Here is a 21427-nt window from a genome sequence, read left to right as displayed (position 1 = left end):
CTCCCTGCGGCAGATTGCCAGAGTGGTAGGACTCCTGTCCTCCTCCATTCAGGCATTCTTCCCGGGACCCCTGCATTATCGTGCCCTACAGCGCATCATCTCAAAGGGTTTGTCCTACGACCAGCTGGTCCCTCTATCACAGGAGGTGAAAGGGGAGATGGCTTTGTGGCTCTCCCATATGGAAGCGTGGAACGGCCGAGCGATCTTCGGCTCCGTTCCGGACTTGGTCATCGAATCGGACTCCAGCAGATCCGGTTGGGGCACCCGCTGCGGAGATTTCTCTACAGGCGGCGTTTGGTCGTCAGAGGAACAAAGGCTCCACATCAATTGTTTGGAGCTGCTGGCGGGTCCTTCGCGATCTGCTGTTGGACCAGGGACTTGGTAAAATCATGCGTCCTTTTACGTATGGACAATGTCTCGGCGGTTCGTTATGTGAACCATCTGGGCGGTCCTCGGTCCCGAGCACTAGCGGATCTGGTGACGGATTTTTGGGATTATTGCCTATCCCATCGAATCTCGGTGACGGCGGAATACCTTCCGGGCCGGGACAATCAAGTGGCAGACTGGCATTCAAGGTATCTGCGGGATTCCAGTCTTTGGAAGTTGGACGCCCAAGTTTTCCAATGGCTGAACAACCTGTGGGGTCCACTCTCGGTGGACCTGTTTGCGTCCCGTCTGGATTTCTAGCTACGGAGTCTACAGTTGGAGACCGGACCCACTGGCGGAAGCCACGGATGCGTTCCTCCAGGATTGGAGTCAGGGAAAGCCCTATGCGTTTCCCCCTTTCTCGATGGTGCTGAGGGCGGCAGCTCAGCTCCGCCGCCAGAGAGCAAATGTGGTTTTGGTGACGCCGTTTTGGAGGTCTCAAGTTGGGTTTCCAGTTCTTCTGGAACTTTCCTGGGATTCTCCAATCCTACTCCCCCGGCTCCCTCATCTCCTTCTCATTCCGAACGGTGATCCACACCACCTCATACTGCAAGATTCTCTCCGCCTCACGGCATGGCGGCTCTCCGGAGACGTTGGTCGCTCCGAGGCCTTTCGGAATCGGCTCAGAACCTTTTGTCTAAAGCCTGGGCCGGCAGTACTGCAAAGAGGTACCGATCCGCTTGGACCAGGTGGGTTCGTTGGTGTCTTCGACGAAACCTGGATCCCCTGGTCGCAGGAGTTGTTCCCATCTGGAATTTCTTAGCAGACCTGGCGGCGGAAGGCCTAGCGTACCGCACCATTAATGCGATGCGGTCAGCAATTTCAGCGGCTCACGAGCCTGTGGACGGAGCTCCAGTGGGGGAACATCCCTTTGTTTGTAAACTCCTAAGAAGAGTGAGACTGTCTTTGCCCCCGCAGCCGAGTTATTCCGTTCTGTGGGACGTGAACATAGTGCTCAATCTTTTTCTTTCCTGGCAACACAACAGGTATCTTTCCCTGAAGGAGCTGTCCGCAAAATTGGCTATGCTCCTGTGTTTAGTATCGTGCCGCAGGGTCTCGGATTTAAGGGCCCTGGACATTTCCGCAAGAATTTTCTCACCAGAAGGGGTGAGATTTACAGTGGGTCGTCGCACAAAGTCGGCGACGAGATCAATCTCCTACCCAGCTTTCGCGGATGTCCCCAAGCTCTGCGTGGTTCAGTGCCTTAAAACATATGAAGATGTCACTCTTGAACTTCGCCCTCTGGGCGAAAGGCAGTTGCTCATAGCCCTGCCTAAGCCACACAAGGCGGTTTCTTCCCCCACCATAGCCAGATGGGTGCGGTGGGTGTTACAGGAAGCTGGCATTGACACCAAGATGTTTGGCGCTCATTCGGCTAGGGGGGCCATGGCCTCAAAGGCTTTCTCGTTGGGTGCGCGTTTGGAGGACTTGATGCGTGCGGCGGATTGGTCCTCGGATTCCACCTTTAAAAGGTTCTATTTTAAACCAGTGGTGGATATTGCGCATCTGGTGGTAAGTAAGCTTTGAACGAGCATAATCTGAAGCCTTCGGTCCTGACATAGAATCGAAATTTGCCTAGCTTTGTAACGGTAAGTTTCAATTCTATTAAGGAAACGGAGGCGAGGATTATCCCTCCCGGTACTTTGGAGGAGATCCCACCCGTATGGCTGTAAGTAAACAGTTTATTCTTTCATGGTTATTAAGGGAATTGCTGCATTCTTCCTTTGCGGATAGTTGACGAATGTTGTTACTAATTTTCCTATTTGGCTTTGCAACACTTACGCTGTTGTTGTTGTGTATTCCGCTAGGTAATGAGGGTTCGAACCAGGACCGTTGATGTTTCGGCGTGACTCTCGCGAAGAAAGAGGAAGGGGACACAAGATGGACGCCCTATCTTCGTGCGATGGACACTGTGAAAGGACTATTGTTGTATGGTTATTCATGGACTTGATGGGAAATGTAGTTTTCTTCTTGGATTTGGATGATACATGTTCTTAATCTCTTTGTTTGGAGATTATACAGTCATTTTTTCTGAACTTCAGTGCTTTTCTGGGCTGCTGTGTTTTGTAATTGTAATAAACAGCGAAGAAGGAAAAGCATAATCCTCGCCTCCGTGTCCTTAATAGAATTGAAACTTACAGTTACAAAGCTAGGCAAATTTCGATTCACATGATTAAATACTGTTCCATTGTCAGACTGCATATCGAGGTTAATTGCTAATTATCTGTACACCATATTAACATGTGAAGAAAACAAAAGTGTTTGGGTAGAACTTTCACTTCCGTGAAAATAGTCCAAACCTTAGCCAATAAGGTGAATGCGCACTTCAGAGCCTGCCATAGCTCCTGTTTCGTAGCACAAGTACGTAAGGAGTATTGGTGAGCCTCAGGAAAGAGTAGGCAGGAGGTTCAATTGTAAATCTATGAAAGATACCAAGTTGGTGAACTATTTTACAAATAACTTATTTCTTCTCCATTTTTAGGTCCTTCAGAGATTTACATGCTTAAAACAGAATAGCCAGCATTGCATAATGCATATAGAGAATGTAAGACATTGGTGTAAGTGGGCTTGCCATAGCAAAACAGATTTCTAAAATCTGCTTGCCCAACTGCACAACCACCAACTGTCAGTCCAAGCAAAAATGCTTGATGAAGTTTGTCAACTTTGCCATACAACAGTCGACAGAAATGATGAGTGGAACCACCTACGCACAAGGATGCTGTGGTCGCCATGTCTTGTAGAACAAGCAGGGAATCTTACACCGAGAGGATGGCAGGGCTCATTATTTCAAAGAATTATGCAGGCTGAAATCAAACCATTGAGCAGTGTCCTGCTTCTAGATAAACAAAGGCAACACACAGCTGATTAGAGATACTAATGTTTTTTGTTATTTGTTCAATGTTCAATCTGAGATAGCACCAGACATCTATAGAAAGGAGGGGGCTCAAAGCTGCAGTAGTCTGGCTAAGAAAAGAAGACTACAGAAACAAACTGAGATGAAAGTTTGAAGGAATCTTCGGTGTGAATGTTCTGAATGAATTTGAGGTTTACATGAAGTATATCGTTTGGTTTGTCAAACCCAAGGTATGGTTCCTTGACTGTGAAAGTTTGAATGCCTTTCACTTGTCTCATTATCCACTTTGTGAATGGATTCAAAAGCTAGCATCTTCAACTGCATCAGCTAGGAGTTCAATTCTCAGGAAGCTGAATTCTGATGCACAGGATGGTAAACCTTTAATGATACTTAACACTTTTCAGCATTTAAATGTACTGGGTGGGTAAATTCAAGGCGCTCATGAAACAGAGTGCTGAAATATGACTTGCCCTTAATACTTGGGAGAGAAGTGTTGGATGAGCCTTAATGTCAATTTGCAGCGGAGGAGCTTCATGTGCTAGCGACAGTCTCGACCAAACTGGAGCAATTTGAACAACCGTGAATAATTCTCTCTTGATCTATCTGATTAATCTTTAAGAGTGTGGAAATTAAAGAAAATACAAGAAAACATTCCACACAAAATCATTGAAAGGGTTTCCCCTGTTTCTGGCTGTCTATATCTGAAGGCGAAGAACCAACATTTCTTGTTCTGAACAGGTGTAGATCATGCTGACCCAAATGCTAAAATACCTCCTCCAACAGCAATTACAGTCTGCGAGAGTTTTCTCCCAACCTGCTGAGAGAATCTACACTTTCTAGACTTGCCAAGTGTTCCACCTGCAGACTGATGCACTAAGGGTCTCGGAGGGTATTGCTGGTCATGATAAGCTGTGGCATTGGCTTCCTGACTGAAAAGCCCACATGGATTTTAAGCAGTTGCTGTCAACACTGCAATGCAACTTTCAAGTGTGGGGTGACATTAACTGTACCACCCCATGATTCTGAGACCTGCAGGCACAGTGTCCTGAAAGGAACACATGGGTCTTTCTGGAAGGGGCACGTGCATGTGGCAAACACATATTATTAAGATGCAGAAAGACATCAACCCTACTAGGGTCTAGAACAGATGTGTTTTGTAAATGTGTGTCACTGTTGGACGTGTCAACCAGAGCTTTTCACACCGGTTCCTAGGAAGTGTAATCTATTACATGAGATGTGTCTAATATTGCACCTAAAACTGTAAACGAGTGCTGGGATTCAGGAAAGACTTCTACCGATTTTTAAAACAAGCGCTGATCTGCTGACACTAGCATGGGGTAATGGACACCGCTGACAACTGTGCAGAAATCCTTTAATTAGTTAATCATCAACTTAGGGAAATTCTGATGCCTCCTCTCCCTGAAGTGGACTTCCAATGGGTAAACACATTTGAGAACATCCTGGGTACTGATTTGACCCGGAAAGTGAGGGTCTGTCATTAATACTAAAGATAATGGCCTCTGTGGTGCCTGAATAAGGATAAGAATATCGAAACGTGCATCCGATGATCCACGGAGGTAATAAGAATTCAACCTCTCCTTTCTGGAGGGTCACCACTGGAAATGACTGCTTTTTTCGGAACTTGCTAAGCTGTTGGATGTCTACAATGGGGTGCCATTTCGTGGATTTCTTCTTGACTAGGAATAATCTGGGACAGAAGCTCTGTTTCGTTGACATTCAGAAATACTTATTGTAGGAAGCTGGCTCTTTATATAGTATACCTAAAAGAGGTAGATCGTGCAAAGAGTCATATCCCTTACAAGTAAACAGAGGCTTGCTCTAGCAATCCCAAGGTGCTCTCTTTGGGGTTAGTGTGGTCGACCAGTGTTAGGCTTATCAGAGAGGAGTGTTAGACATCTGTAATACACACACAGTCCATAAATGGCACACATGACTCAATAAGGAGATCCAGACTTATGTATAAAAAATTCAACAAAAAAATCACACACACACATACACATACATATATATTTAGTCACCAGAATCAATACGATCAGGTATGTATATTTCAAAATGATAATATTTGCAGGTTTTAAAGTCGAAAGAACAATTTTCAAAGGCAGCAATGTTATCCTATGGAGGACAAACAATTACAAGTTCTTCGCAGCGACATAGGAGACCTACCTCCTGGATTTAAGGTGAGTATAGGGCAAGGTCCAAGGCAGCACCAAAAGGTCACCTCGGGCAGTACTGGGATGGCCGAGTGAAGGGGTGCAATACAGCGTTGGGTGCCCCGTTGAAGTCAATGGGTATCAGTTCTGTCACAAAGTGGCTGCAATTCACTACATTACTTTTCTGTCTCTTGTTGAAGAGCACCCTTGCTGTTTTTGTATTTTATTGGAGAGCGCTACTTGAGGTCAACCTTCACAGAAACATCCTTAGGCAGAGCTTTGCGAAGGGCAAATACAAAACCTCTGTCCCGGTCTCTGAGAATATTAGCCAAAAATGTATCGTTTTAGGAATGAAATACGGGTGCAAACAATAGAGACATTCCTTGCGAGGACCACATATTTAAGCCTTTTTTAAGGCAACACATAGTACAAGGCCTGAAGAGAAATGTGCATCTATGCTAATTTGTTTACTGCTATTTAGAAACTACTCTGGTCTCCAGCCTGATGTTGGGTGAATACTTCTAGCATTTGAACCTATAAAAGATCAAATGCTGAAGGATAAAGTCAAAGCAGACTGTGGACAGCCTGCACTCTGGTAACCAAAGGAAAGCAACCTCTCTACAAAAGTGACTTCAGTTATCGTTAACAGAGTCAAATGCCATATCCTTGGATATCAAGATGAAAGACCTTGAATCGCTACAACTTTATTTTTTGTAGTCATTAGAAACAAGGATCAGATGTGATGAAAAAAAACTGCTTGACATCACATTTACACCATCCTAGTCCAGGGCTGTGATCCAGAGTTCTACTCAAAATGGGGACACTGACAGAACCTTGCAGATATCCAGCTAGACTTGGACATCAAACCTAGAAACTTGGCGGAACTCAAATATGGGCAATGGCAGGGACAAACAGACGCAGTTACTGCCCTTTCGTAAAATTCTAGGACAGAACAACAAGGCCAGGCTTACAAAGTTTGGGAAATCACTCTGAAGGAATCGGGCAATACATTACTTTCATCCCTGACCGAACTATGCATATTTAGATTTGGGAGTACAACTAATCAATTCAAGAGGTGTTTGAGGCATAGCCTCCTCCAATGTTTGAGAGTTATTTCGCTTTCATTTGAAAGGTTGTAGGTTTCTTATCCACAGAAAGGCAATGTCAAGCATCAGGGGCCAAGCAACTTTGGAAAAAAAAGTGATTTCACACATGTCGACAAAGGTAGTCTCCGAACAAAATCTCCCTTCCTAAAGAACAGACAATGACAAAGTGCAGGGGACAACTGCCCTGCTGTTTGTCTTGGAGCGGACCAGCCATGTTCTCTCATTTCTTAACACTAACAAAATTGGTAGGCACTAAAGGCACAACCTGGATGTGGGCTTTGTGCCACAGAGAATTGGAAAAAAAACAAAAGGCTTTTTTCAATCATTTTGTTTTATTAATCTACAAACATTCACAAAAAAGGGAAGCTAAGCAGCAGAAAGCACCCATCTCAACAAAGGGCCAACACAGGACTGTGCCAGCTTCCTCATGGGAAGGGTCGCATTGGGCAGGACTTTTCGCCAACTTCTGTTTTTTAGAAGGCCTTTGTATGTCAGTTTAAGAAAGAAGTTGTTGTTTTCATGAGTGACCTCTGTAGGCATTTATGTGCATGATTGGAAAATGTTCAGGAAACATATAGGCTGCTGAATACAAGTGGCCTTTACCTCCCTCATATCTAAGTTTAAGCTATTTCAGTTTTCCACAATGAGAGAGAGCCCCAAAATACATATATGGAGGCTCTTCATCACATCTTTGGGCCCTCAGAACCTGTAGTTTTGTACACAGTAACAGAAATGCAAAGGAGGGCCCTGTTACTCATCTCTAAAGGATGAACACATTAAAAACCTATTTGAAAGTCCAAAGCTGCAAACTGCTAATGTTGGAGGCTATGCCAGGCAGGGGTTTGAGGGCCAGCCCATTTGACAGCCACGCACCTGCTCTGCAATAGCAGTGGACATCACCCGGATGATAGCCCTAGAAGTACAATAAGGAAGAACAGCAGGACTTGAAATTTTCAACAGCCTAAAGAACCACAAAGAGAACCGTCCTTGTAGTTTTGAGCAAGTGTAAGCTATGGTCATCTATATGGCTTAACAATGCAGATCTAGTGTCAGCTTAAAACAAGGTGGAAGTAGAGGGGAAGAAGAAGAAAAACAAAGATGTAAGTGTCTAGCCAACACATATTACATGGACGTTGATGAAAATGTTACACTGCCTCAGTTGTCAGTTTAGTGTATGGGCTACTTCCTATTTAGATGCACAAAATGTCTAGAATTCCGTCGGGAGGATCTGAGGACACCTTCAGTAAGGAAAATGCAACATATCCTGCAAGAATCTGTTTGTAGGATATAGTACTGTAGATTCACATGCGTAGCATATTCCTGCCATCTAGCATTTGCAAGTGGTTTTTCTTCTAAGAAGTTCCTCCAGTCAAGAGATGTGGTGTAACTCCTCATCTTGGCATACACTGTACATGGGCATGGACTCCATGCTAGGTTGTTTTCGCACAGCAGCTGAGAGTGTATATGGAGTGTTAATGAAGGTAAGGTTGATAAAAAGTCTATGTGCAGTGAAAACGCAGTAAGAGCTTTCCAAAAGACAGATGACTCTGGGGAGGAGGCCGGGTGCATGTGAATCTACTGCGCAACACGCTACTAACATATGTGGAAAGAGTAATTGGCAATTTTCCATTTGTATGATGTGTTGGTGGAGATACATATGCCTAGCATAGACTGTAAAGCAGTGCCCTTCAAAAGCAATAACTAGAATGTGGATGATGCAGATGTCTAGATCAAGGTCCTTAGCACCGTTTGGCTCATCTTGGCTTGTTGATGAGCTATGTCCCCACTAGTGCACAGTAAAGTTGCAAGGGAACACCCCGCCCCAAAGCAGTCGTGGCTGCCGTCGCCCTAGTAGGATGGGCGCGCAGTCCCACCAGAGGCTTCTTTTTAGCCAAAGAATAACAAGCCTTTATGCACAGAACGCCCCCGGGAGATGGTCCGCTTGTGCACGGCCCGACCTTTCTTGGCGCCCACGTAGCCAACTAGGAGCTGGTCATCCACCCGGAACTGTTGTGTGCGGTTCAAATCGAATGAGAGCGCACGTTTTGGGTTTAGATGGTGGAGGCTCTCTTCCCCTTTTGAGGAATGCGGAGGCGGAAAGAAAATGGGCAAAGTGATTGTCTGCCCGATGTGAAAGGCATTGACAACCTTTGGCAGAAAAGACGAACGAGTCCGTACAACAACTTTGTCCGGAGGGATTGAGAGAAATGCAGGTTTAGAAGAAAGAGCCTGGAGCTCACTCACTCCTCTGGCAGAGGTGATGGCCACCACGAAAGCAGTCTTTAAAATGAGAAGACGAAGAGGACAGTTGTGAAGTGGCTCAAAGGGAGCACACATCATATATGTCAGAACCAGGTTCAAGTCCCTATGAGGCATTATGAAAGGAACAGGAGGGAAAAGAAGAGTAATGCCTTTAAAGAATCTATTTACAACAGGGGGCTTGAAGGCTGATCTGGAAGCCATAAAAAGACTGAAATGGCAGAGAGATGGCCTTTGATAGTGCCCAGAGCAGAGCCCTGCTGGGCTAAAGAAATGAGAAAGAGGAGGACCTCTGAAAGAGGGGCAGAAAGGGGATCAACAACCTTTGCTGTGCACCATGCCACAAATGTATTCCACCTGCAGGCGTATACTGTTTTAAAGGAGGGACGCCTGGCTGCCAAGATAACATCACAAACTTCGGGAGGCAGGTCAAAAGAGGTCAACTACCGCTGCTAAATCTCCATGCAAGGAGGTAGAGGCTGGACAGGTTCAGGTGGAGAACCCTCCCCTGCTGCTGCGACAGAAGATCCTCCCAAAGAGGAAATCGGAGCTGGGGATCGATCGCCATGCTGAGTAGCTCGAGATATCATACTCGTCGAGCCCAGTCCGGAGCCACAAGAATGACTTGGGCACGGTTGCGCTTGATCCTTTTCAGCACTTTGGGTAGAAGTGGTATAGGCGGAAAGGCGTATAATAGACCGCAACTCCACTGGCGACGAAAAGCGTCGCCTAGCGAGTGCCGCCTTGGAAATTCCAACGCGCAGAACTGATGACATTGTGCATTCCCTTTGGTGGTGAATAGAGCTAACCAAGGTTCTTCACATCGCTGAAAGAGACCTTGCGCCACGTCCGAGTTCAGACACCATTCGTGATTAATCATGCACCAGCGGCCGAGTTCGTCCGCCAAGGCGTTTAGGGAACCTGCCAGGTGTTGAACCACCAGGGAAATGCCCTGATGTTCCAGCCATGTCCAGAGGCACAGAGCCTCCTGGCATAGGGTTCACGACCCCACTCCGCCCTGTTTGTTGCAGTACCACATGCAGTTGGGGTTGTCCGTGAACACCTGCACTACTCTCCCCAAGACAGACGGAAGGAATGCCTTCAGTGCAAGCAGGATCGCCCAAAGCTCCAGAAGGTTGATATGGAGTTGGGATACTGCCGGAGACCAGAGGCCTTTGATCTTCACCTCTCCCATGTGGCCGCCCCATCCCAGGAGGGACGTGTCCTTCACCACTGCCTGCTAAGGTTGGGGAAGGAAGAGGGATCTGCCATTGACCCAATCGCAAATTTGTGAGCCACCACTGCAATTGTCGTGCAGTGTCCTCCGTGATCAGACAGGTTGCCCGGATGCTGTGCACACTGGAACTTCAAGTCCCACTGCAGAGCCTGCATATGCCATCTGGCATGATCCACTAGCAGGATGCAGGAGGCCATCAGGCCCAGTAGCCGAAGGGTCTCCTGCCCAAAACCCAGGATAGAGGTTGAAAGATCGGAATCATAGCCTGAATATCCCGGACTCGCTGATCGGGAGGATGAACCCGAAACTACGCCGAGTTCAGAACCGCTCCGATGAAGAGGAGCTTCTGCAAGGGAATAAGGTGCGACTTCAGCACATTGATGGAAAACCACAGCAAATGCAGGAGGCCGGCCATAGTCTGTAGGTGGGAGATGACTGCCTGGGGCAAGATCACCTTCAACAACCAGTCGTCGAGATAGGGGAAGACTGGAACCCTGAGGTCCAAGATAGGACACAGGCCTTGTCCTTCTTGAGGACCAGAAAGTAGTGAGACTAACAACCACAACCTACTTCTGGCCCGGGAACGCGCTCGATGGCCCCCTTGGCCAAGAGGGCCGTGACTTCCTGCTGAAGAAGCGCAAGATGGTCCCCCGACATGTGGTGGTACCGAGGTGGTATGCCTGGAGGGGTAGTCTCGAAGGGAAAGGAGTAGCCCCTTTGGACTATTTGTAGCACACACTTGTCCGAAGTGATGTTGCGCCAGTGGGGGAGATAATGGCGTATTCTTCCGCCCACTGGCGTTTGATGGGCCTGAAAGGTCAGACTAGGAAGACTTTGAAGTGGATGCTGCGGAGGTGGACGTTTTGGGGCACCCCTTCAGTAGCCACTAAAGGAGCAAAAAACAGAAGGCGGAGGAGACCGAGTGGGCGAGAGGCCCAAGGACTTGGCCGTAGCCCGTGAGTCCTTAAAACTCTCCAACACACTATCTGGTCTGTTGCCAAAAAGGCGAATCCCATCAAAGGGTATGACCTAAGTGCTCTGGACATCCCCCGAGAAGCCAGTTGTTCTCAGCCAGGCGTGGCGCCGAAGCGCCACCGTCGTGGAAATCGCCCTGCCTAGCGAGTCGGCGGTATCAAGCCCATAACCTATGGTGAACTTAGCTGGGTCCCTCCCAGCTGCAATAGCCTGGGCGAGTACTGTCTGGGCCTCCTCTGGAAAGTTGGGGAGCACCTGCGCAATTGTGTCCCACACAGAGTGGGAGTAGCGGTCCAAGAGGCATGCGGTGTTCAACGACCGCAGCCCTAAGCTGGCAGATGAAAACAGCTTCTTGCCAAGCTGCTCCAGCTTCTTGGATTCCCTATCCGGGGGTGCGGAAGGGACTGCACTCTGGGATGCAGAGGATTGGACAACCAAGCTCTCAGGGATGGGGTGCTGGGAGAGAAAGAGGGGGTCGCCCGGAGCCGGGTGATGGCGTCAGGCCACGTTCCCGTCCACAGGAGACCCTGTGTTGGGCCTGGACCAAGTGCCCAAAAGAACATCAGACAGTGCATCATTAAAAAGCAGCAAGGGCTCCGAAGGGGTTTCCGCTGGTTGAAGCACTTTTGTCAGGAGGCTAGTCCTGACTGCCACTGTAGGGAGTTCGAGGTGGAGAGCCTCGGTCATCCAATGCAACACCACTGCATACCTTGCTCCCTCCTCAGTAGCCAAGGAAGGAGGAGACAGCATGCCAAGGTCAGGCGAGGTGTCTAGACCACTGGCATCTCCCAAATCCTCTGCCCAGTCCGGATCATCACCACACTGTTGTGTGAGAGGGACTTCAGACCCCTCCCAGTCCTCCCCTTCCTCCGCAGTCTATGAAACAGGCTGAAAATACGGACGGACGGACGTAGGGGTAGAAAGGCCCCATCTGTGTCAGAATCGGCATAGATTGATGCATAGATTGATGCCGTTCCAGCACCGCGTTCGGTTCAAAGAGTCGGGCGATGGCAGCAAGAAACTCTTGCACCTGTGCAGGCGTTGCCGCCGAACCGGAAAAGGGTGGGTAGACCGGTGGAGATGTTGCAGGATCTGCTGGAGCCGCGGGGGGCACCACCCGCAGCCACAGCCGTGTCAGGCGCGGGGAAGTCGCGACGGCGCTCCGACATCTTCTTGGAATGCTTTGACTTACCCGACCCAGAGTGCGAAGACTTGGATTCAGAGGAACGATGGTGATGGCTCCGCGACTGGTCCCTCGACCTCCCACGGGACTGGGACCTTGAGCGGCACGAAACCGACTGCCGGACTTCCAGCAACTTTCAGGACCGCTCCCGCAAAGCCTTCGTCGCCACTGCCCCGCAGCCGGGGCACAACTGAGTCGTGGTCGCGCCCCAGGCAGTAGAGACACAAGCGGTGAGGGTCCGTCACCAACATCATGCAGTGACAGTCCCCGCAGTTCTTGAAACCGGGCATCCCTATGACACCAGGAGTCGATCGACTCAGTAGAAAAGAGGTAAAAGTCCTAGAAAAAACTTCCTGGATCTGCGCTTGCTAGCGCGGAAAAAGAAAGAACGGACGTCAGAACGCGTGGGCGCGTCTAAGTAGCTCCAGCGACGTCATCCCAGTGACAACGACGCAAGCGGAGCCGCACGACGACGCCTACCGACGCGCAGGGGTACTGCTGACGAAAAACTTTCCGGATCCAGGCTAACGCCTGGGGGTTATTCCAAGGTAAAGAATCTATCACTGCGTGTTTCTTTCAGATAGCCGGAACATGTTAAACACCTATGACTTTTCTAACATGCTGCACTATGCCTTAAAACACAAAAGGCCTGCTGTAGGGGTCATTTACACACCATAGATTAAAATGGCAAAGTTGAGCTGGCAATTTAAAACTGCCCTTTCAGTCTGCAGAGGCAGACTGAGAGCCATGTTTTACCTTGTCCCACTCATGGTAGCACAATAAGTGCTGCCGTGTCTGAGGGAACACTATGACTTACAGGCCCTGTGTACCCCTGTTACTATATACTAGGGACTTAGAGGAAAGTTAGCTTGTGCCAACTGGGTATCAGCCAATCAAGCACACATGAGTAAGGGTCAGGGCATTGACACCGAGGTATGATTAGCAGGCTTCAGTGCACTCTCAGAGTTCAAAAACCAGCAGCATCTGTCCAAAACCTTGGGGGTGACAATACAAAAGAGGTATGTCCCTATGGTGAACAGGATTACATCACGTTAGGAAGGAACTTAGGATTGGTTCTAAGAAGAACCCTGTCCATATGGACCTGTATGAAGGGCTCTTGTGGAGTAAGCACTTCAGTTTGCTACTGCGTCTGAGCGGTAATGGCCACTGTAGGAAGCTGGCTCTTGATATAATATATCTAAATGAGACATATCGTTTAAATAAACTAGGAGTTTCCCTATGAGTGGACAGCGGCTTGCTATGGATATCCTAAGGTACTCTGCTAGGGGGTAGTGGGGTTGAGTACCCTTAGGCTTATCACAGAGGAGTGAAAGACATCTGAAAATACACATATTGGTCAATAACCGAGAAACACGACTCAAGAAGGAGATCCACACCCATTTATAAAAATAGCAAGTATCTTTATATATGTTTAGCCATCAGAAGAAAAACGTTCAGGTAGGTACATTCAGTTCTGGTGACAAGAGCTCCTGTAGATACTGAATTTAGGGGTGTTAGGTGAGTGTAGGGTAGTGGCAGATAGACTACTGACCCTTGGGGTCACTACACCTCCTTTATGACCACTTCCTGTGGGAAGTGGGCATACCCCTGTCTCAACACTCTTGGGAATCACTCTTGAAGAGAACTCCGAGAGCGACGACTTAGCGAGGCGGCCCTCGCCCAGGTCCTCACCACGAACTTCTGACGATGGCTGGCAGCGAGTCAAGCGCCGAAACGGACCCAAGCGGTCCCTGAAACCGGATCCTCAACTGATGGCGCAGGAACAGGCAGCAGCCATCCAAGAAGTATCCAAGGACACGGCGACATTGGAATGATCCCATGAGTTTTGCACAGTGACTTGGAGCACTGGTCTTAGCTGAAGCTGTGTAGGGGGGTTCATCGGCTTTAGGACTAGCAGGTCAGGGGGAGACGGGGGAGACGACGGGGGTTCCGCTGCCACACACTCCTCCACGTGAAGACTCTGTGGGCCTGAACGGTGTCTGGATAGGCCCAGGACTATGATGAAGTTGGGGTTCCAGTTGATGTTGGGGTTGGAGGGGGGAAGGGTACAGGGTTGGGGACCACAGTTGGGGCGGGGGGTAGGTCCTCGATGGGGGGGGTTGGTGGCAGTTGATGCAGGGATGTTTGGGGGGGCGCTGTTGGGACAGGGGAATGGGGGTGGGGTTGCGGGAGGGACCCAGTGTGCCGGGGAGTTCTGTGGGACTGACATGCTCTCCGAGTCGATATCAGCTCCACCAGGGGGATTGTACTTCCATAGCTTGTGGAACGCTTGATTTTCTATGATGGAGTCTAGTTTGAAGGTATTAACCCTTAATGTGAAAGGCTTGAACAACCCAATTAAAAGGAGGGCTGTGATCTCATAATTGGAGAACTCCGGGGCCGACATATGTTTACTGCAAGAAACCGATCTCTTGCCTAAAGACTGGCATAGGATGCGCTTGTGCTCTTTCCCCCAGCAGTTTTTTTCCTCGCTCCCAACAAAGAAGGCGGGGTGGCTATTTTGGTCTCCAAGCGCTTCCGCGGCAGCGTGGGGGACAAGATGGGAGAGATTAAAAGGCAGGCTGTTAGCACACACCTTCTTACTGGGGGTCCAACGCTTCACAATTGTTTCGCTATACGCCCGAACTCCGGACAGGAAGCCTTTTAAAAAAATGCCATTTCCGAGTCCCTTCACTCCCCTACCTCTCTTCTGCTCGTTGGGGGGACCTCAACCTAGTGATGGACACAAACATGGACAGATCGGGTCATCAATATGGGGAAACTGGCGCCATAACTGCCGCCGGTAAGGAATGGTTACGCGAAAGGGACCTAGTGGATCTATGGAGAGCTGCTCATCCCAACACATCACATTTCACGTTCTACTCCCACGTCCATCGCACATATGCCAGGTTAGACCACAACTTTGGTTCTTCTGAACTGCTCGCCATTCTCAGAGACGTAAGTATTGTCCCAGCAGCACTGTCTGATCATGATGCAGTGGAACTGATACTACAGGTTCCCAAGTCCACCCGCCCCCCGGGGACATGCTCCCCCCGGCTGGCACCATCGCGAACCTACAGGCTGCCTTCCATCATTTCATCTGGGAGGGCAAGCGAGCGCGCCTACATAAACGACTAGCATATAGAAACACTGACGAGGGTGGCCTTGGTGTCCCCAACCTTTTACAATACTTCCAAGCTGCACAACTCCGATATCTGGTGGAGTAGTTCAGGCGGGAATCCGAGAAACGCTGGTTATTCCAGGACAGGGCGATGGCCAGTATATCCCTTTGGAAAATTCCGTTCCTTCCTCGACAGCACCGACCGCGCTACCTCCTGCGATCCCCTATTACTCGTACTGTCATGCAGGTATGGAACGCGGTTGCGGTCAAGAAAGGGCTTACCACCTTCCCCTCTCCACTTACCCTGTCCTGGACAACCCAGACTTCCCACCAGGCAACGCTCCTGGAGCTGCATTAGTTGCCTTTCCGCCGGCCACTTCTTCGACCTGCAGGGCTTCCTCACCCTGACGGACATAATCCAGGGCTATGATGTTGTCTCCCCCCACTTATTTCAGTACTTCCAGCTTAGGCACTGGCTCACACACCCAGACATCGTTCCCCTAGTTGGCAGACCCATGACGACCTTTGAGAAATGGCTAGTGACGAAGGACTCGGACAGACATCTTATCACAGAACTCTACAAGAACTGGGTAGGGCCCTATCACCCAAGGAATGGAGTTCTATCTACTATAGAGCCGCCCACACCACGCGCAATACCGCATCCAGAGAGGCGGCGACGAAGTTGGCCATATATTGGCACCTCACCCCAGTCCGGCTCAATAAAGGTACCCCCACACGTAGCGCGGTATGCTGGAGGGACTGCGGGGAAAAGGGCACCTTAACTCACCTCCTCTGAGAATGCCGTGAAGTCCAGGAATACTGGAAGACAGTCCTGGATGACATTGATTCCACATTTGATACTGAAATCCCCAGATTCCCGACATATACCATTTTAGGCCTACCCAATGCACTCACCTTCTTCCCCCAAAGTCTCCTAGAGGTCGCCAGATGGGGATCGCCTTGCAAGCCGCAACACAACACGTTCTGTCCCTTTGAGGCTCCAGCACCAGACCCACTCACACGGGCTGGTTACATAAAATATGGTTCACCTTGGGAATGGAACGCATTCACGCCACGCTCACACACTCCACGGCTGCTTATCAGAAGGTATGGCTTCCGCTGCTTTCCCTCTTGTCCAAAGAATTTAATGAGATCACATGCCGTAAGTACCTGCGCATACTACGACTCACAGCAAACACACATGACTCCTCGTGACCATCTGTGTGATTGCATCATCTACTATACAAATGTAGCTATGTTTGTTTCACTTGTTCGGCACACTGGGTGGGGAGGAAACGGAGGGGGGTTGGGGGAGTGGGTGGGAGTTTTGGTTGGGGCTTTTCCTCCTACGATTTCATTGCCTCACTACAGGGGACATCTGCAATCCAGGCACTAAACCTTTGTTATACCAAATACAACTGGCCAGCAATACGCCCAATGGACACTGTATACCTATCTGTTTTGATTGCCTTTTATGCCTATTAAGCCTTCCTCGCAATGTAGTGTCTACTGTTGCTCCTGAAATCAAAAAAACAAATTTGAAATTAAAAAAAGGAGTACTTTTCGATAGCCACATGAAAGCTACTTTGCAGGAGAAGAACTGAAGGGGGAAAGAATGCAGGGATTCAAAGGGTGGTGCCCTAAGTCTCATGAGGACTACACTGAGATTCCACAAAGGAGCAGGAGGCACTCTATGGGGCATAACCCTCTTGAAACCCTCCATGAAGCCTTAATAACTGGACATCTAAAGAGGGATGAGTGTTCCCTATACAGCATGCAGGCTGCAACTGCACTGCAGTGTAAGCAAATGGAGGCATAGGGGAGGTATACTTTTTGCAAATGCAAGAGATAATAATGTCCTGCACAGTAGGATTTAGAGGGTCAAGGTTCTTGGAAATACAATGGTAAACAAATGTTTTCCATTTGGCAGAGTAACAGCACGTGTTGTGGGCCGTCAGGTTTCCAATCAAATGGGTATACGTTTGTGGGAAAGCTAAGGTACCTGAATTCTAGCATTTCAGGTGCCAATTCGCAAGAGTGAGCTATCCGGATGCCTGACTTGGTTTTGACTCTACGTGACAGCATGAGAAGGTCGAGACTCAGCAGGAGCTTCCTATGAGGGATAAAGGACATCTCTAGTGAGACTTCAGTACCAGGGTTCTCAGGCACAGGTTGCAGCTATCTGAATGCGTGTCAGCAATATTTGCATCAACTTCTTCGTCGTTACCTTTGACCCTGCTCGCATGCAGGTCACTCCCCACGCCACCACACAGCCGCCAGCTGCCTCGTTTCCTCCTGCTGCCTCGTTTCCTCCTGCTGCCTGCCGCCGTCTCCCTGCTGCCTGCCCCAGTCTCCCGCTCCTTCCTTCTCGCCGCTGCGTCCCTGCGGCCCGCCCCCCTGGTCCCCCCTTGGCCACCCCGCTCCTGCCTCCCAGCCGCTCCTCCCTCCCTTTCCACCTCTTATGGAGGACGCACAGCCGCCGCGCGCTGCTGGCGCGCCAAAGGCAAGCCCGGCCGCGCCTGGACCGCGCCCAGCGCCTGAACCCCTGGACCCCGCAAAGGCCACAACACCAGACTCCGCTACGGCGCCAGCACCCTCTATGCACTCAACACCGGCCGAAACCACACCTACTTCCAAGCCACCCCGAAACGGACTCACGGACCTTTCTCCTGCCACACCTGCAGCTTCACCTGCGACAGAACCACCAAACCTCCAAGGACTGGACCCAACCACCTCTGAGCATACTCCTCAACACCCGCTCTGCACACAAACACGCTGTCGAGCTCTGGGGTCTAGCGCCATGAAACCCTTGGTTGAACGTGCGCTGTATAAATTCTTGATAAGATAAGATCTGCTGACACCTCGGCCCCAGACGTGGCCTTCCTGACCGAGACCTGGTGGAACAACTCCTCTGCACCCGACATCGCCATAGCCATCCCGGACGGCTACAAGAGCACCCACAGGGATCGCGCCAACGGATTCGGAGGAGAAATAGCCATCGTCCACAAGTCCAACCTCAAAGGTCGCCACCCACGCAGACGATACCCTCAACACCGCCGAACACCTGCACTTCCGGATCCACACCGACCCCACACCACCCTCAAAGGAACATTCATCTACAGACCACCCGGACCCCGAGCTCAATTCAGCGACTCCATCGCCGATCTCGCCAGCACCCACACACTCGCCTCCACAGACTACATCCTCCTCGCAGCCCTCAACCTCAGACAGTGGATCGACGACTGCGCCAACACCCTCGCCCCACTCAAGAAACCCTCCAACAACCACGCCAGCAAGAGAGCCACCTGGTTCACCGACGAGCTGCAGACCTACAAATGCGCCTGCCGGAAACTGGAGAAGATTTGGCTCCACGAACGCACTCCGGACAACCACGCAGCCCACAAGGACGCCACTCGCAGACATCACCACCTCATCAGAATAGCTAAGATATCCTCCTTCAAGGACCGCCTGGATAACAACGCACACAACAGCAAAAAGCTCTTCAGCATCGTAAAGGAACTCTCCAACCCCAGCGCCAACGACATACCGCCCTAACAAGAACTGTGCAACTCACTAGCCATCTTCCATGACAGCTTAAACACCATGACCGCCAGGACTACGCCAGACCTCACCTCCCCTGTGAACAATACCAGCGCCAACCGCCTGACCTCCTTGTCCAACGTCAACGAGACACGCAAGGTCATGAACTCCATCCACTCAGGATCTCCGTCTGACCCGTGCTCACACCACATATTCAACAAAGCAGACGCTGCCATTGCGCCCCAACTACATAAGGTCATCAACATCTCCTTCGAAACAGCGAAATTCCAGTACAGCTGGAAATACGCCAAAATCAACGCCCTCCTCAAGAAGCCCAAGGCGGACCCCAAGAACTTCCTGCCCATCTCCCTGCTCCCGTTCCCAGCGAAGGTCATCGAGAAAATCGTCAACATGCAACTGGCCCGCCACCTGGAAGACAACAACATCTTGGACCAGTCCCAGTTCGGGTTCAGACGAAACCACAGCACTGAGACAGCCCTTATCGCCGTCACAGACATCATCAGGCGCCAACTACACAACGGCGAAACAGCCCTGATCCTCCTGGACCTGTCAGCCGCCTTCGACACAGTCTGCCGCCGCAATCTAAAGATATGCCTCCTAGAAGCCGGAATCCAAGAGAAGACCCTTGACTGGACCACGTCCTTCCTCTCCAGCAGAACCCAGAGAGTCCGCCTCCCTTCCTTCCGATCCGAGGCCACCGACATCATCTGCGGCATCCCCCAGGGCTCATTGCTCAGCCCGACGCTGTTCAACGTCTACATGGCCCCCTCGCACAAGTGGCCCGCCAACACGTCCTCAACATCATCTCCTACGCCGACGACCCCCAGCTCATCCTCCCCCTCACCAAGGACCCGCACACCGCCAAAACCAACCTCCACGAGGGAATGAAGACCGTCGCCGACTGGATGAAGAACAGACGTCTGAAGCTGAACTCTGACAGGACAGAGGTACTCATCCTCGGACCCACCCCCTCAGCCTGGGACGACTCCTGGTGGATGACCACACTGGGAACAGCACCGACACCCGCCGACCATGCACGCAACCTAGGATTCATCCTCGACTCCTCCCTCTCCATGCCTAAACAGGTCAACACCGTCTCTTCCTCCTGCTACAATACCCTCCGCAGGATCTACAAGTGGATCCCGACCGAAACAAGAAGAACGGTGACACAGGCCCTCGTCAGCAGCAGACTGGACTGCAGCAACGCATTCTATGCAGAAATCCAAGCCATTCACCTATGACTACAACGCATCCAAAACGCCTCCGCCCGACTGATCGTCAACGTCCCCCGCCGCAGCCACATCACCCCCCACCTGAGAGACCTACGCTGGCTCCCCGTCGACAAGAGGGTCACCTTCAAGTTCCTTACGCACACACACAAAGCACTCCACAATGCCGGACCAGCCTACCTGAACAGCAGACTCACCTTCTAAACACCCCACACCCGCCAGCTCTGCTCTGCCAGTCTCGCCCTCGCCCCTGTCCCCCGCATCCAACGAACAACCTCAGGTGGCAGATCCTTCTCCTACCTCACCGCCAAGACCTGGAACACCCTCCCTACCCACCTACGGCAAAAACCAACCCCTACTCGCCTTCAGAAGACTCCTCAAGACCTGGCTCTTCGAGCAGTAGCGGCACCCCCTCCCCTCAGCGCCTTGAGACCCTCACGGGTAAGTAGCACTCATTACAAAAACTCCGATTGATTATGTAGGGAAGCAGTGCGAGACGTAATAAAGCATAGGCAAATATCCCTGACCAATTCATCCATAGTGCACTGCCCATTTAGTGTGGGTACCAGGAAGTGAATTTTTGGCATTTGACGTTTTCTGGGGATTTCAAACAAGGCTATCTTTAGGTTGCCCTAGCACTGGAAGTACATCTGTAGAACTTGCGGGTATAGTTCCCACTCATGGACTTGTCGATGCACCCTGCTGAGCAGGTCTGCAAAATTGTAGTCCACTCCGAAAAGATGTTCCTTGATGAGGTAAATGTTTTATAGTGAAGTGCACAATGCCAAAACCCCTGCCATGAGACGGTTGGGGGTGGAGACAGCTGTTTCTGTATGTAGTACATGGAGGTCATGTTGTCGGTACTGATGAGAACTACTTAGTACACAAAGCCTGTTTACAAGTTATTTGGTACAAAGAGAATGGGTAGCAGCTCCAGGTGGGTTGCTGTGGCGACCCTGTAGTTGAGAGGGCAACATTACCTGCAGTCATGTTGTTGATGTGGTAATGGTTGCCTGCAGTACAGGTTTTGCAAAAGGCAACAAGAAGCAGTGAGGTCTGGCATGCATAAACACAGATCTTCACAAAGACCTTCCATTTGGGACCAGTGAACGGGAAGGCACTCTTGCAGGGTGCGAATAGGACGCCTTGGAGATTATCAAGGCAATCATTTCTAGAAGGCGCATCACAGATCTTACTTTGAGCTGATGATTGGTCTGAAATAGAGGAAACAGCTGCTGAAAAGCCACTACTATTCAAATTGGGGTAAACCTTCACAGAGACTACAGCCAACATGGATGCTAGGAA

The 21427-nt window shown here is 50.2% G+C and overlaps 1 protein-coding gene across 1 annotated transcript in view; it reads right to left on the bottom strand.

The window, feature by feature from the left end:
* Nucleotides 1-16838: 16838 nt before the first annotated feature.
* Nucleotides 16839-21427, bottom strand: part of LOC147661120 (DNA polymerase delta catalytic subunit-like) — a gene marked incomplete at its 5' end in the record, with an annotated part of 48292 nt that continues 43703 nt past the window's right edge. The window contains one exon of the mRNA XM_086951317.1: nt 16839-16850. Within this exon, the coding sequence (XP_086807443.1) occupies nt 16839-16850 (12 nt within the window). The remainder of the gene's footprint in view (nt 16851-21427) is intronic.

Source organism: Lissotriton vulgaris, unplaced genomic scaffold (genome assembly GCF_964263255.1).
Source record: "Lissotriton vulgaris unplaced genomic scaffold, aLisVul1.2 SCAFFOLD_6981, whole genome shotgun sequence".
Classification (NCBI taxonomy): domain Eukaryota; kingdom Metazoa; phylum Chordata; class Amphibia; order Caudata; family Salamandridae; genus Lissotriton; species Lissotriton vulgaris.
Note: the sequence above shows the minus strand (reverse complement) of the source record. Positions and strands in the feature narration are given on the sequence as shown.